The sequence below is a fragment of the Elephantulus edwardii genome, unplaced genomic scaffold, assembly GCF_000299155.1.
Source record: "Elephantulus edwardii isolate Elephantulus edwardi_28Jun2011 unplaced genomic scaffold, EleEdw1.0 scaffold00032, whole genome shotgun sequence".
Taxonomy (NCBI): domain Eukaryota; kingdom Metazoa; phylum Chordata; class Mammalia; order Macroscelidea; family Macroscelididae; genus Elephantulus; species Elephantulus edwardii.
Window position 1 is genome coordinate 18,746,555 of NW_006399782.1, and position 16,361 is coordinate 18,762,915.

The 16,361-nt window shown below is 38.5% G+C and overlaps 1 protein-coding gene across 1 annotated transcript in view; it reads right to left on the reverse strand.

The window, feature by feature from the left end:
* Window positions 1-873: 873 nt before the first annotated feature.
* The window catches only part of GAP43 (growth associated protein 43), a 166,525-nt gene continuing 151,037 nt past the window's right edge, over window positions 874-16,361 (reverse strand). The window contains exon 3 of the mRNA XM_006884268.1: window positions 874-1,576. Coding sequence (XP_006884330.1) covers window positions 1,488-1,576 — 89 coding nt within the window. The 3' untranslated portion in view covers window positions 874-1,487. The remainder of the gene's footprint in view (window positions 1,577-16,361) is intronic.

Below are 16,361 nucleotides of genomic sequence, written 5' to 3' on the forward strand. Positions count from 1 at the left end.
TCAGTGACTGGGGTAATTGGGATGGGAGTGTCAGAGACAGTGCTATTGGCACAGGACAGAGCGGAGTTTAGGGCTGTTGTACATAGGGTCGCTATGAGTTGCAGGTGACTCGACGGCACATAACAACAACATACATAATATTTAGATCTTTGTATATCTGGTTGTAAACCAATTGCTTTATATGTAGATTTATATCTGTGGATATGTAGAGCTCTAGTGGCTTAGTAGTAAGGAATTAAAAGTACTCGGTCCAAATCCACCAGTTGCTCCATGGGAGAAAGATGGGTAACTTCCTTTCATGCAAGTTACTTCCTCTGAAAACTCACTGGAGGGTCAGCTATGGGTTGGTTCTGAATCTGGTACATACAATAACATATGCGTGTATGTTTATACGTGCTGGTAACCCAAAGGCAGACAGTTCAAATTTACTAGCTGCTCCACAGGAAAAGGTGAGCCATCTCCTCCCATACAATACATATCCACACACAAGCAATCTCCTATTAGTCCTGTTTCTCTGGAGAACCCTGACTGATACAGACTGGCTGGCCAACACTTGTTTTAAAGTTAATCAACAGTCAGGTATTTATTGAGCATTGTGCATACTGCTACAATATTTAACTGAGATACTTTGTACTTAATCATGGAAATATTCTGGGATGATGTTAGTAAAAGTAAGTCTTAGTGCCTAACTTTACCTTCAGAGGAATGACTGAGTTATACCACTGGCTCTGAGCAGAGTCTCAGCCTCCCGCGCTGGTTTTACAGGAAAGCTGCTGTCAAACTGAGAAGTCAGAAAAGAGATGAAATTTAAGATTCAGGATATTCGACCAAACAGTGTGTGAAGATGGAACAGAACCACAGAGCCATCAGAGTTTGATTATTCTCTTGATTTATTAATATTCAGATTGAAAAAGGAGTCGTAGAGCCGCAAGTTACGCTAATTGGCACATCTGCTTTATTTATTTATTTTTAAAACAATCTTGATTTTTAATTTTTTTTCCTTTGTTTGTTCATTCCATCACATTGAAAAGGAGAAAAAGAAAAATGGTTTTGAATTCACTTGATATTTTGGACTCCTCAGATGAACGGAACATTGCACACACACTTTGAACAGAGAGATAGAGAGGAAAGTGGACTCCCACAGGGCCACACGCACCAGATCAAAAAACTTGGATACAGTGCAAGAATTTCCCAAAATGATTGGATCATCATTACCAAAAACTCGCCATAACAACACCAAGAAACAAAAATGTTTAAGCCACACTGTTTGACTTGGGATCTTTCCTGCTTTTTTTTTTTCTTTTTTTTTTTTTTTCTTTTTTAAGTTTGCCACACAGAGAGAAAGAGGGCTAGTAGGTGGGAGAGGACAGACTCACAGACGTGAGCAGGACAGGAAGGGAAACTTCAGAGTGGAGTTGAGTAGCGGGTAGGAGAGACAGGGGTCAGGAGAGGGGAGGGCAGGAACGTGGAAAGCCATTTCTTAAAGTTCAGGCATTTTCTTGGTCCGCCTCGCCTTCTTCTCCTTTACCCTCATCCTGCCGGGCACTTTCCTTAGGTTTGGTTTCATCTACAGCTTCTGAAGAAGAAAACAAGATAGGGCAGAGAAACAACAGAAGAGTTAGTACTTGTCTCATCTGCTCAGAAGATGGTACTATGTACTTTCCCCACAGACCATTTCCTAAGTGCTTTGAAATGGAAATAACAAAAACTGCCAGTTGTCATTGAGTCAGTTGCAACTCACTACAACCTCATGTGTGTCAGAAAAGAACTGTACTCTATAGGGTTTTCAGTGGGTGATTGTTTCAGAAGGGGAAACTCAGGCTTTTCTTTCAACATACCTATGGGGTAGACACAAGCCTTTAACATTTTGATTGGAAGGAAGAAAGAAGTGTTAACCATTTGCACCACCTAGGATTCTTAATACAGAAGTAGGTTATTAGGATCCCAGTAAGATTTCCTAGTATGGAAGAGTTTACTCCAGGAGGCTATTCAGTGAAATATATGAAAAAGCTCAGGAGCAAAGGCATATTCAACTCAGAACTCAAATTCACTACTGTAGACTCGATTCCAACTCACCATCATCCTCTATTAGGTTTCTGAGACTTTAAATTGCACAGGAGGAGATTGTGTACATTTCTTCTGCAAAACTGCTGATGGATTTGAACTGCCAGAAATGTCGAGGCTCTGAGTTAATAATACAATTCACCCCAAATTACGCCATCAGAGGGACGTGGCTGTTGTCTTTAACCGTCAATCTGACAAGTAAGGTAGCCACTCTTATGGCAGGGAATCTTGAATGTATTTTCTATTAGAGTTAGATAAATTATGACATATCTTCATGTGTTTTGTTCAACAACCATAAACTTTTTAATGTATGAAAAAGATTAAAAATTGAAATTCCAGCTCTACTTGGGACTACAGTGATAAATGTGACTCAGTTCCGACCTAACAGATGGAATTCCTTGGGGAGAATTCCTCTCCCAAATAAAAGTAGAAGTTCCACAGAACCTACTTTCCTTTGCTGGATGACTAGGCATCCTTTCCTGTTGACCGAACATCAAACACTCCTTGGTAGGGTAGCAATAACCTCATGACCAAGACGACAAAAACTGTACAATAAAAACAGTTGGCTGTCTTTCCCTTAGAATTCTTACTGTGTGAGACAAAGTCTTTAAACCACTGTAGTAGTTTTCAGTTCCTTGAAGCTAAACACATGCCAACAGAAAATACTTACCTATGGGTTTTTTTTTGAAGGATAATATTTTCCTCAGAAGGTAGACACTTTTCTAGTAATCCATTTGTATTTTTCATAAAACTCAGTCGACTTATTTCACACTACAAAAATAATTTGCCAGTATTCCAATTTATAGGAAAAGAATTCATTTGCTCTGAGGCCATTTGTGTTACCATCCTTAGGGTCCTTGCGATCAAATCTAGATTTGAAGAGTCCTGATGGGCACCCTTCTCCTGGGTGATTTAACTGCATCTGAAAATCTACTGGAAGGTCAGCCCTGGGCTGGTTCCGACTCAACGGTACACAAGTACAACAAGAAGGAGCACTCACAGGACTCAGCATATAGTCCTACTCATGGCTGATTTATTACTGTAAAAGGACACAAAGCAAAATTGGCAAAGGAAAGGATACATGCAGTAATATTAGGAGGAAATTGGCACAGGTTTCCAATAGACTTCTCTCATGGAAAAGAAGAGAAATATATTGAGGGTTTTCTGATAGAGGATAGATAGTTATGATACCCTGTTACATTAAGCATCAAATTGTGGAATGTGTGAAGTGTTATATACATAGAAGATTATTAGTGACTCAGTTTCCAAACTTTTTGATGAGTTCTAACTTTTACCTAACATGTATCAAAATTCCACACTTCCAGAAAGAAAGATGCATTCACCACAAACCATAACATTTACATGAACATCTTAAGTACAGTGGACAAACCCTCCAAAAAATAAAAATTCCCAGATCAATTTGAAGGTTAATCTTATAAGGTGACTTTTCTAAGGATAGAAATACTAAGCTTACTAAGTTAACTTTTTTCTGCATAACCCTTGGTGTTTAAAAGTCTGTATCTTTTGAAACAAAGCTGTTAGTATATCTACTAGCAACTGATATTTCTTGAAAATTAAATTGACATTTCCTGGAGTAAAAAACACTTTATAGTCTAAATAGCTTATATTTTATTTGAAGGTCACAGAGAACATTTGAAAGAAAGTATGTAATACAATTGTGCATTCAGAAGACCAAACTAGCAGTACTACTTAGGGTGGCTTTGGTGTTGAATAGAAATGTTGAGGGTAGAGAAGTAGGGGCCCAATTTAGGAGACTCTCAGAAAGGAAGGATGGTAGGGGCTGGAGATGAAGGAATAGGTACGGTTTAAAGGGGATTTGAAAGCAGCTTTATCTCAGTATAAATATGTAGCTGACTGATTAATAAAGACATACATTTGCTTTGGGTTTTGTTTGCATACAGTCATTCATAAATACTGTGTTTAATTCATGGACATTATGTTCTGTACAATTACTCATATACATTGTAATTTGTTTTAAATGTTGTTGTTACGTACTATCACAACCAGAACTGACCCACAGCTGACCACTAGGCGACCAGGGCTCCCTTTATTTTATAAATATATATGTAAAAAAATACTAAATACATGATATTTACAAAAAACAAAGGAAGCTCTGGTGGCTTGGTGGTACATATATATCTATCTCTATATCTATATCTATATATATCATGATGATTCTCTGTTGGGTTTCTGAAGCTATAAATCTTTATGTTGTTGTTGCTGATTGTTGTCAAGTCAAGCACGACTCATAGCAACCCCATGAACAAGATGCCTGAAGCTTTTCTATAACTATCATCATTTATCAAAGTTCATAGAGTTTCCAGAGGCATATTGTTTAGGAAGATGATCTTTATAGGAAGAGACTTCACATCTTTTTTCCCATAGTAGATTTGAACTGACTTTAGATTAGCAGTCTAACATGAAACATATTTTCCCTATTGGTCTTCTAAACTATGTTGTTAGTATGCTATCAACTCAGAACTGACCCACAGCTGACTTCCAAGTGGGTTTTAGAGACAATCACATGGGAAGAGATTAACCATTCTCTTCCAGTAGAGCAGCTGGTGGACTCAAACCACATAGCTTTGAGATTGCAATGCACCTTCTTACCACTAGGCTACTAGTGCTTCTATGTCATTGTTGTTGGTAGGTGCCATCAAGTTAAGTATGACTCATAGCTACCTTATGAATAAGAGATCTGAATCTTGTCCTATCCTGTGCCATCCTTACTATTTCTGAGAAAATTGAACCCATTGTTACAGTCACTATGTGAAGCCATTTGATGAGATTCTTCCTCTCTTTTCACTGGACCTTCACTTTTCCAAGCATGATATTCTCTTCCAAGGAAGAGTCTATCCTAGCAATATGTCCAAAGTATGAGAGATGGAGCTTTGTCATCCTTGCCTCCAAGAAGCACTCACACTGCACCTTTTTCAAGACATACTTGCTTGTTCTTTTGGCAGTCCAAGGGATATTCTCCAACACCACAACTCAAAGACATCAATTCATCTTCTGTTAACTTAATTAGTAAAAATTACTTCCTTGAGCATTACATTCTTTTAAAGAACTAGATTGATGAGATCAAATCCACAAAATATCTCAAAATATTAGGGAAGCTACTTGGAAAAAGTGAGTTAATGCTAATGGTGAAGAAACAATTAAAAAAAGGGGGGGTGAGAATAGTTGCACAGCTTGTATAATGTAATCAACACTGCTGAATGAATATTTAAAACACAACAACAAAAAGCAAAGTAAACTTGGGGAGGGAGAAGAGAAAAATGTGCAATAATGAATGAATGAAAAGTCAAATTTTTGGTAAACTTTCATTAAAAGCACAACTAAAAAATAAATTGTTGAATTTGTAAATATTTTTAACAATAATAGCAATAAAAAAGAAACAAATACATTTAAAGTGGCTCAAAATGGAGAGAATTTTGGAGAGTTTTCAGAAATATGAGTCCTTGTCTTGGCACTTTCTGGCACTAATTACGTAGTTTAAAAGTGCTGGAAATAATTTAATATGTAATCTTTGTATTTGTGCAAAAACTTTGATCATCATGGTGTGTGTCAAAGATAGATGAATGGTTGAGGCCAGCTGGTCACTCTAATTACCACCATCCGATTAGAGTAAATAATTATATTCCCATCTAGAGGATCAACCTCCCTCTGAGACAGTTATTACTTAAGAGGAGGCTGTAGACATTAAAAAGCTGAAAGGATATTTTTCAGTGCCAAGTGACATTAGAACAAATGCTGGAAGTAAACAGGCATGGAGTGAGCAAATGGGAAAAGTCTGGAGTTGTTGGTGTGACAGTGACATCAAGAAAGTTGTAGAATTAAAATACATTGGGGTTTTTTGTTTTGTTGGGTTTTTTTTCCTTTTTGGGTTAGCTTACATTAAACCTGAACATCTAATATTAATTGTTTTTGTTAAAATGTTTCAAGAAAATAAATATTAAATGAATTATATATACATAAATTTTATATATATATATATATATAGAGAGAGAGAGAGAGAGAGAGAAATTACATAATACTTAAAATACTACGGATCTGAGATCTAGACAATGAATAAGGATGACAGAAGAGGAACTGATACTTTCGAGCTGTGGTGTTAGAGAAGAGCACTAAACACACCATGAATGGCCATGGGAACAAACAAATAGATCTTGGAGAAAGGGCAGCCAGAGTGTCCCTTGGAGGCAAAGATAAACTTTTGCCTCATATACTTTGTGCATGTTTCTGTGGGAGGCTGTTCTTGGAGAGGGATATCATCCTTGGAAAGAGAGAGGATGAGCAAGAAAGAAGAAGATCCTCAACCACGAGATTTGACACAGTGACTGCTGAAATGTGCTCTAGTGTGTCAGGAAGTGTGAGTATGGCACAGGATAGGACAAAGTTCAGAATTGTCGTTTGTAGAGTCTCTATGGGTAGTACTCTATTCAACAGCACCTAATAACACCACCATACACATATACACACACATGTGTTTGACTATATCTTACTAACTACTGTGTGGATCACAACAAATTATAACTAACCCCGAGAAGAACAACTGGCTGTGCTCATGCAAAACCTATACTTGGACCAGGAGGCAATTATCAGAACAGAGCAAGGAAACAATGCATGGTTCAAAATCTAGAAAGGAGTGTGTAAGGTGTAAGCAATTCAGCCTATGTCCATACCTTTTCAATCTATATGTTGAGCAGATTATTTGAAAGGCTAGGAAGGCCCTCTATGAGGTGGATTGATTCAGTGACTGGGATAATTGGGATGGGAGTTGTCAGAGACAGTGCGATTGGCACAGGACAGAGCGAAGTTTAGGGCTGTTGTACATCGGGTCGCTATGAGTCGCAGGCGACTCGACGGCACATAACAGCAACAACAGTCTTTATGAGAAGGAATGTGGCATCCGAATTGGAGGAAGACTTATCAACAACTTGCATTATGCAGTTGACACAATCTTGCTTGCTGGAACTGAGAAGGATCTGAAGTGTTTGCTACAGAAGGTCAAGAACTGTAGTCTTTAATATGAATTAAAGCTCAACATCAAGAAAGCAAAGATTCTTATACTAGGCCAATTTACCGTACCATGGTCAATGAAGAAGACATTGAGATTGTTAACAATTTCAACTTTTTGAGGTCCACAATCAACGCTGTTGGTACCAGCATCCAGGAAATAAAAAGAGGAATTGGATTAGGAAAGCCTGCTGTCAAGACTCTCTCTAGAGTTCTGAAGAGCAAAGATAGCAGTATAGAGACTAAAATTTGCCTGATCTAGGCCATGGTCTTCACAATTACTTGCTATGCATCATAGAGCTGGATAATGACTAGGGTTAACAGAAGAAGAACTGATGCCTTTGAGTTGTGGTGCTGAAGAAGAGTATTGAACATACCATGGACTGCCAAGAGAACAAATGGGTCTGTCCTGAAGAGGGTGAGAGCAGGCTGCTCCTTGGAGAAAGGATTTTAAAGTTTTGTCTCTCATAGTTTGGGCATGTGGCCAAGAGCAACCAGTCCCTGGAGAAAGACATCGTGCTTGAAAGGATGGTGGTAAAACACAGGAGAGGAAGACCCTGGATGAGATGGATTGACACAATAACTGGGGTAATGAGGGTAGATGTGTTGGAGATAGTGAGACTGGCGCAGAATAGAGTTCAGAGCTGTTGTATATAGAGTTGTTATGAGTCACATGTGACTTTATGGCACAAAACAACAAAACAGTCTCTTAATATTTAGATATTTTGATCCAACAATTGATCTGGCTATTCCATTACTGAATACTTCATTCTGAAGGACAGCTGTTATGATTCCTGATGTTCAAAGTTGAAGTGTTTAATGTTTCTGTGGACATCTGCTTTAACTATGACTCAATAGCACATAACATCATGAGTCACCTACGACTTGACAGCATTTAACAACAACATAGAGAGATCAGTTGGCCTAGTGGGCAGAAAGTGATACTACCAAGCCAAAGGTGGGTGACTCTAATCCGTGGTCCTCAGGCCTATCTTTAATTGTTTTTGGTGAAACATTCTTCTAGGTCGTATAGCCCTGGTCTGTTCACTCGCTGTACAGTGGTAGCTCGTGGTTGCTGCGAAGCTGAACACTGTGATACTGATGTGTCAAATGTAAGACTGGTTACCCATGGTGGACAGTGTTTGGTGGAGCTCTCCAATAATAATAAGCTTGGAAGCAGGAATAACTTGCCTCTGGAAACCCTATGAACCTTGAGAAAGGACGAAAGCTATACAAGTGTCCAGGTCTTTCATTCATAGGGTCACTATGAGTCCCCTATGACTCAACGGAACATAACCACGAACAACACATACACACACATGAGCACGCATGCATGCGCACACACACACACACACACACACATCTTGGAGAAAGCGCAGCCAGAGTGCTCTTTGGAGGCAAAGATAATGAGTCTTCACCTCACATACTTCGGTCATGTTGCTAGGAGTGGCCATTCTTTGGAGAAGAACATGATGCTTGGAAGAGTTGGAGGGTCAATGAAGAAGAGGAAGACCCTTGACTAGGTGGATTAACATGGAGACTGCCTCAATGGGCTCTAATGTGTCTAATATATATAGTTGTTGTTGTTGTGTACTGTTGTGTCAGAACCAACCCATAGCTGACCCTCCAGGGAGTTTTCAGAGACAAGTTAATCGCAGTGTAGGAGACTGTCCATCCTTTTCTCCTGCAGAGCAGTTGGTGGCCTCAAGCTATGTGCCTTAAGGATTCCAGCACAGCTTCTTTGTCACTAGGAGATATAGATAAATAAATGGATAGACAGATATATAAATACATAGATGACATATATGTTGTATGAGTGTGTATGTATATGTTTGTGTAAGAGAGAAAAATACCAGTGAATTTATTATCCTTAATTATACATTACTGCTATTATCTACCTATGGATCAATATCCTGTTATTTCAGACTTTACTGGGAGAAAATCACTCCAACAAATCCAATTTTACTATGAGATAAAGCACCTTTAAAAACAAAACCACAAAACACATGATGAATTTTTGTGTTTGAGCTAAAGGAGGGAAATAGTTTTGTTTTAATTATGGGATATATGGTTAATTTCCATATAGAATATAGTCACAGTTTCAGGAAGAAGTATTAATAGTCCTATGAGAAACTTAAACTAGGATCTAGAAAAACTGTTTAATCCATCTATTAACATACTATAATAATGATACTCATATTATTCATTCTCAAAATTATATTCTGTGAACTTGGACAGATGATGCTAGAGTCTGACACAGAGATGTGGTCTCTCCAACCTATGACATTTTAATCTTGACAAAACAACTATATCCTCCCCGGGCAAGAGTTCACAAGAAATGCCATGATGACCGACAACCTCCACAAATTTTATTTTTGTGTAATTTAAAATTAACACAATTACAGCAAAGTTATGTGTTCTTACTCTTCTCAAGTTTAAGTGTACTTCACAAAAGAAAGAAAGATATGTTCTGTATTCATCTATTCATTGAAATTCACTGAGCCTTATTATGTGCCAAGCATTGTCTTATGGACTACAAATATTACAGTGGTAATAAAACAATGAAAATAGCATCAATATTTACTTTCTCGATGTTACTATATTAATAAATATCATAATGTATTGTTTGGTAGAGAATGAATGGTGAAGGAAAGAACAATAGATAGATATGAAAGGTTCAGCCCAAAGAATCTGTGGTGTTAAGAGTTCAAAGAGTTCAAAGTGGATTCTCACCATGGAATTTGACTTTGTCATGTGGATGGAAATATACAAACGGGGTTTGTTAGCCTGTCTACAAGGTGGTTGGCTAGTCTTATCTCTAAATTAAGTAGTTTCAACAGCAGATTTTCAGAATCTCACCACTAGCAAAGAGAATGCAGTGTGTCCTTAAGGGTCAGGGATTATTGTGTCAGCCAGATCTATAGGAAAGCAGAAGCAGCAGAGAATGAGAGACCTTTAGATGAGAGGGAGCTGACCTTGGGACTGCTACCTCACAGAACCAGCGCTAAGAGCTTTTGCCCAGGTTTGTTGGAAGATTCAGAGTCATAATTGACAGCATTCAGAGCTTTGTTAACACTGGCCTAAAGCCATAAAGCTGCATGCTGAGGGGCCTAAAAGCACATTTCAGAGCTGTTCTGATTCATCTTTCATCTGTTATCAATCTAACTTATAGCCTTTGACTTCCCTAATATGGTTCTGTGTAATCTGTGAGCTATTGTAGTGGATTTTGGACCCTGTAGAGCAGGTAAGATTGGTGTTGGGATGAGTAGTAGAAAGAGATGCAACAGTATAGGAAATATGTATGACTTTATGGGAATTGATTTTGTGTTGTGGATATTGCTGTGGATATTGTCACCACTTGTGGAGTTGGTAGAGGTCATATAGAGCTATCTCCATGTGGCCCTTGCTCTTTTTACAGGAGCATAATCTGTTCCGGCTATGTCTCTTGGATTTGCAATACAGGGTATCTTTAATGAATATCATATATTGTTAAAAATGGAGAAAACTTTAAACTTTTAAATTGACCTAGAACTATCATTCTTAAGTAAGAACGAGATTATATCCATGCCCACCCCACCTCTGCCATCATATTTTCTTTTCCAACAATACTGTTGATAACTGTTTTCTTAGGACTTCTCTAGACATCTAATGCTTTTTCATCTTTTTGTGATTGCCTTTGGAAATGTTTTCTAAAGCCCTATTTCTACTCATAAAGTATAAATAAATACAAGGTTCATTTTATAATTATTTCACCTAAGGAATGGACTACCATGTGAGACCAATTTACTCAGGTTATCATTGGCTTTGGCCTATGTATATATAGATAGGGAGTCCTGGTGATGTAGTCCATAAGGAGCTATGCTGCTAACTAAAAGCTATGCCTCTCCGGTGCCATCAAAGACTCTGTGGCAGAAAGATGGGCAATCTCTGCCTGCGTAATGGACAGCCTTGGAAACCCAGTGGAGGGTCAGCTATGAGTTGGTTTCAACACAGCAGTGAGTTCCCGGTTCCAAATACATACAGTTATTTTGTCACTAACAATCTGGTGGAGCATTCATAATACCTTCATGAATCAAAATGTGCATTTATATTTTTATTTAACAATCTACTAAAATCATTGGAATGCTCAGCATCTATCAATCACATGAAACATTTATTCTTCTTACATAGACACAATTGGGTTGGCTGCAAGCTGTTCATCATTACAATTTTCCTTCTTACTTCTAACTGAATGTGTACAGATATTAAATTAAATCTACAATTCTTCTAAATAATTAGTAACATCCCCAATTCTAGACTTTTCTCTCATTTTCATAATGACAAAATTCAACTGATAATGTTATCCTCAGAGATATGGTCTGAGTTTCAGTATCTGAGATATAATTGGTTTTAGTCATTAATACCAAATTGAGAAACTATTTGTGACCCTTAAACTTCTATCCTGTTTAATGTAGCATGTGGAAGCGATAAAGATGCAGTTTCTTTCTAGAGCCATTTGAAACCGTTTGGTAGCAGTAGCTTAAGAGAGCTGGGGACTCAAGTGGAAGATTTCACAGTGGACCTTTAAAGATATGTGTCAAACTGGCTTTCGGGTTCTGAGAGCTGCCTTTTCCCTTATGTATTCCATTCATTTCCTCGAAAGGGTGAGAAGAGCATGTCTGTGCATTCTATTGGTGAGCAAATACCAGGAGCATATGCAGTGGCGGCTGCCTGTGTGCTCAGCCAGGCAGCCAGGCTGCACTGCTGCTGGAGGGATGGCGGTGTTCCCAGCTGCCGTCGCCTACACTGAGCTCTAATGGCCCTGTTTACTGGCTCCAGTCCAGCCCCCTCCATGGCCCTACATTACTGAAATTACTTTGAGTGGCTTTCCGAGTGAAACATTACCTCTTGGGACCTGCCCAGCTCTCCCCAGTCTTGTCAACATTGATTAAATAGAAGCTGCTCTCATCCTGGGGCCATGCCCATAGTACTCTCCAAGTCACCATTGGGCTGGGTGTTTGTTTCCTCTTTCTTTCTCGAATATTAAGTATCACTTCCCCAAAGGCAAGCAAGGAAAAATAAAAATGTAAAAATTCTGCAATGACTCACATGTGTCCCTTTGTGAGAATGACTCACATGGCCATTCTCTTGGGCTGTGAACCAGCTAGCCATATGAAGCCTGGATTTACATCATGGCTTTTGGTGCTCATTGTAATCTACATTTTGCCTCATTGCCATATTTCACATCTGAAAGGCTTTCCAAAGGACTGAGAGCTAGTATATATTATTTTGATGTCTATAAAATGGTGCAAACATCACTTGAACTTTTTTCTTTGTTTTTTGAGTCTTTAAAAGAAAAGGCAATCCTACTGCCTATAACCCTTCTTACTTAAGGGTTTGGAAGAATAGCAAACAAAACTTAACCAAGAAGAAACATGGCAAGGCTTCAGTGATGTCTGAAATAAGCATTAAATTTCTCTTCTCCCACAAGAGGTCAAAGTAAAGACCAAGCAGATTAGTGTTCTAGCCTTGTTAGAAAATAAGAATGAATGTCACCTATTAATTAAAATAAGCAACAACATAATTAATCCCACTGCCATAATTTTGACTCATGTACTTATAACTTGTTAGTCAAATTTGTGTCTTCTAGGTTGCAACACCCCCATGATACATCTTCAAGGATATGAACATGTACGGCCAAGCACAATCAATAAGAGTGCATCTAAATTCCAAAATCAATCTCCATAATAGTCTATGTGTTTCCTACTGCCAAAGGGGCCCTTTAGAGTAGTGAGAGAAGATCTTCACCCTGAAACCCACAGCATCCCTTTTCAGCAGGAAGTAGCTAAGAGAATACTCCATCCCCTTTTCCTTATGAATCAGGGTGAAGTCTCTCTCAGGGAGGAGTGATAGGGAATGGCAAAGGACACACCGACAAAGGAGATTAATCAGAACTGACTTTGACAAGCACTGAGGCAATTGGACAATTAAAACAGACTTTCGGATGGCTGGGAAGAAGAACAAACTGGGGAGGAGGGTGGAGAGAATGGTGCAGCAATGGAAGGAGTGAAAGCCCAGAATCCCTGTGAATGTTCATGGAAATAAAAAATAATTAATCCTACTGCCAGCAAGTCGATTAAGAAGTATAGAGACTTTGTAGGACATAGGGGTACTGACGGCCTTATCAAGTTTCTGACGTTATAACCTTTTTGGAAACAGATTATCAAACCATTCTCCCATAGAGCAGCTACTGCGTCTGAACTGCTAACCTTTTGGTTTTGAACTACTAACCCACTGACTTAAAGCTACTCAATTACAAAATTTCAGGTAGAATGAATTGAGAATTTCTGTATTATAGGAGGACAAAAATGTTACTGTTACTGTTTTTCATCTTAAAAGAGAAGAGACTCAGTGATAAAAGATAAAACAAAAGTTGAAAAAGATATAAACCTCCTGGCATTGAATGCCTCTTACACATTCTCTATATGAAATCTCTACCATATTATCAAAAAACACTGTCCTAGCTTCTTCTCCACTAAGACAGAAAGGTGAACAAATGATATATTATTATAATTATATATAAAGTCATATATAATTATAAATTCTTGTTTATATGGGCTGGATCATTATTCTAAATAGTTTTGGAACATCATCAGGTAGATACGTAGCATTAGTTTTGTTTTGTTTTTTTATTAATTTCAATGAACATTTACAGAGATTTTGGATTTCCATTCATTCATTGTTGCACTTTTCTCCCCGCCTCCCACCCCACCCCCAGTTTATTCTTCTCCTTGAAAAGTAAAACTCCTCCATTGGTATACAATACCCCCCACACCCGCCCACCCCCACCCCGAGTATACTCCACTCTGCAACCCTTATTCCGAACTCTTATGAAAATCGTAGCATTAGTTTTAATTATTCTTTTTATCAACATCATAATGAATAAACTAACATTCATAGGCTAAAAATAAAAACAAAGGAATTCCTGCTTGATCCTCCTCCCAGCCAGCTGGTCTACTGAGTTGGTAGTGACATCTGTAGATATACTGAGGCAATGTTTACTGTTAGTACAAGTAGAAAGAAGAAAGGATGGGCAATCAGCATGAAGATAAATATAGATAAAGTGACCTGCCAACCCAAAGGCAGGCAGTTTAATTCCACCAGTTGCTCCATGGGAGAAAGATGGACAATCTCCTCTTATGTGATTTTACAGAGGGCCAATGATGGGTAAGTTCTGAGTTGACCATACATACATAACAATAACAACAACAACCACCATCACTGAATGAAAATCAATGGTAACTACTATGGCATTGACAAATTAGCCTTAGTGGCATAGTGTATTACACGTTGCAATGCTTACCAAAAGATTAACCATTAATATCCTTCAGGCAGTGAACTCTGGTGGCCTAATGGCAAAAAGTTGCACTGCAATACTGAAGACATGCTATTCGAATTTACCAGGTGTTCTGTAGGAGAGGGATGCACAATCTCTTCCTGTGGGATTAACTATCTCTGAAAACCCGCTGGAGGATCAACTATGGATTGGTTGTGACTCAATGATACGCAACAACAACTACAACATCCATCAGTCCTTCCACAAGAGAAAGATAGGCAGTCTTCTCCTGTAAAGATTGCAACCTCAGAAACCTCATAGAGGGTTCCTTTGAGTTAGAATTGAATAGATATAAGTGAGAAAAAGCAAAAGGAACTTATTGTGTGTCTTCAAGTCAGTTCTGATTCATAGCCGAACTGTCTCCCAGGGTTTGTAAGAGTGTTTATAAGGTTTTCAACTCCTTACTGAAACAGACTTTGAGGCCTCTTCTCCCAGGGAGGTACTGGTGAGTTCTATGGCCCTCTGTTAGAAGCTAAGTACTTAACAGTTTTGTCATTCAGATATAAGCAAAAGATAAAACAAACCAAAAACACACAACAAAGCTGCCCTCAAATGATTCTGATTCATGATGACTCTGCACTGGAGCAGGTGGTGGGTTTGAACCTCTTGGCTAGCAGCCTTGCATATAATGCCCTTTGTCACCAGAGTTCCAGAAATAGAGGGCCAAAATTATAATAATAAAAAAGAACAAAAAACGAACACAAATTCACTGCCATCTAGTAGAATCTGACTCACAGAGAGTCACTCTGAATGGGAGGAGATTGCCCATCTTTCTCCCACAGAGCTGCTGGGGGACTCAAACCACTGGAGGTCTTTCGCTTAGGAATGCAGCACTGCGGACTATGAACAAAGCTCCATAAACTAATATGTTGTTATTGTTAAAAGTGATACTAAAAAAAAAATTGAACCAAGAAATTGTTTGTAGAATTCCTATTTAAAAAAAAAAATTACAAATCTCATCTAACAGAAGTATGTACTCACACTCCACAATTGTAAAGGTCTAAGCTTCAGGAGATATGTTTGCTTGACATTTTCGAATTCTCACAAGATTACCACAGCTGACCCCTCATGGTCATTACTACAGCTGCATTGTTGGCTCACAGCACTGTGTCTTCAAATAATTTTCATATTTTCTTTACAAATAAGGATTTCTCTCTTCTGGGCATTCTGAACACTTAACACACACACACATTTGGTGGTTTTATGTTTGTCTTTAAATACCTTGAGCTATGTAGATCTATGGCAGGAAGATGAGGCAGTCAGCTTCCTTAAAGATATGCAGACTTGAAAATGTCTTGGGTTAATTGTACTCTGTCCTCTAGTGCCACTAGAGAGAGCTCTGGCAGCCTAGCGATTAAGAAGATGCACTGCCAACCCAAAGGCTAGTGGTTCTAACTCATCAGCTGCTCTGATGGAGAAAGAGGGACAATCTTATTCCATGTGATTTACAGCCCATAAAAACTTGCTAGAGGGTCATTTGAGTCAATTCTGACTCAGATGCAAAGAGTGAGTGAAGGACAAGGGTCTCTCTGTGTTGGAATAAACTCTAAGGTTTGGAGACTTGTAGTGCCATACAATCCCAGAATTTAGTAAGATATATTAACCAAAATTTCTCCATAAGGAAACTCAAAGTAAGAGGTTAGGAAATTTGCTTCTGGTCACAAAACTGAAAAAGGCAACACTGGAAATCTAGGACTCTTGATTCATATATATAGTTCAGTGTTTCTTCCTCTATGTCATTAGGTTGCTGCTCTAGGAGCACAGATAATATTTTTTAAAAGCTAAATGTGGTGAGCTCTGGTGGCCCTAGTGGCAAGAAGCTGCACTGCAATCCCAGAGGTGAGAATTTACCAGATGTTTTGCTGGAGAAGGAGGAACAATC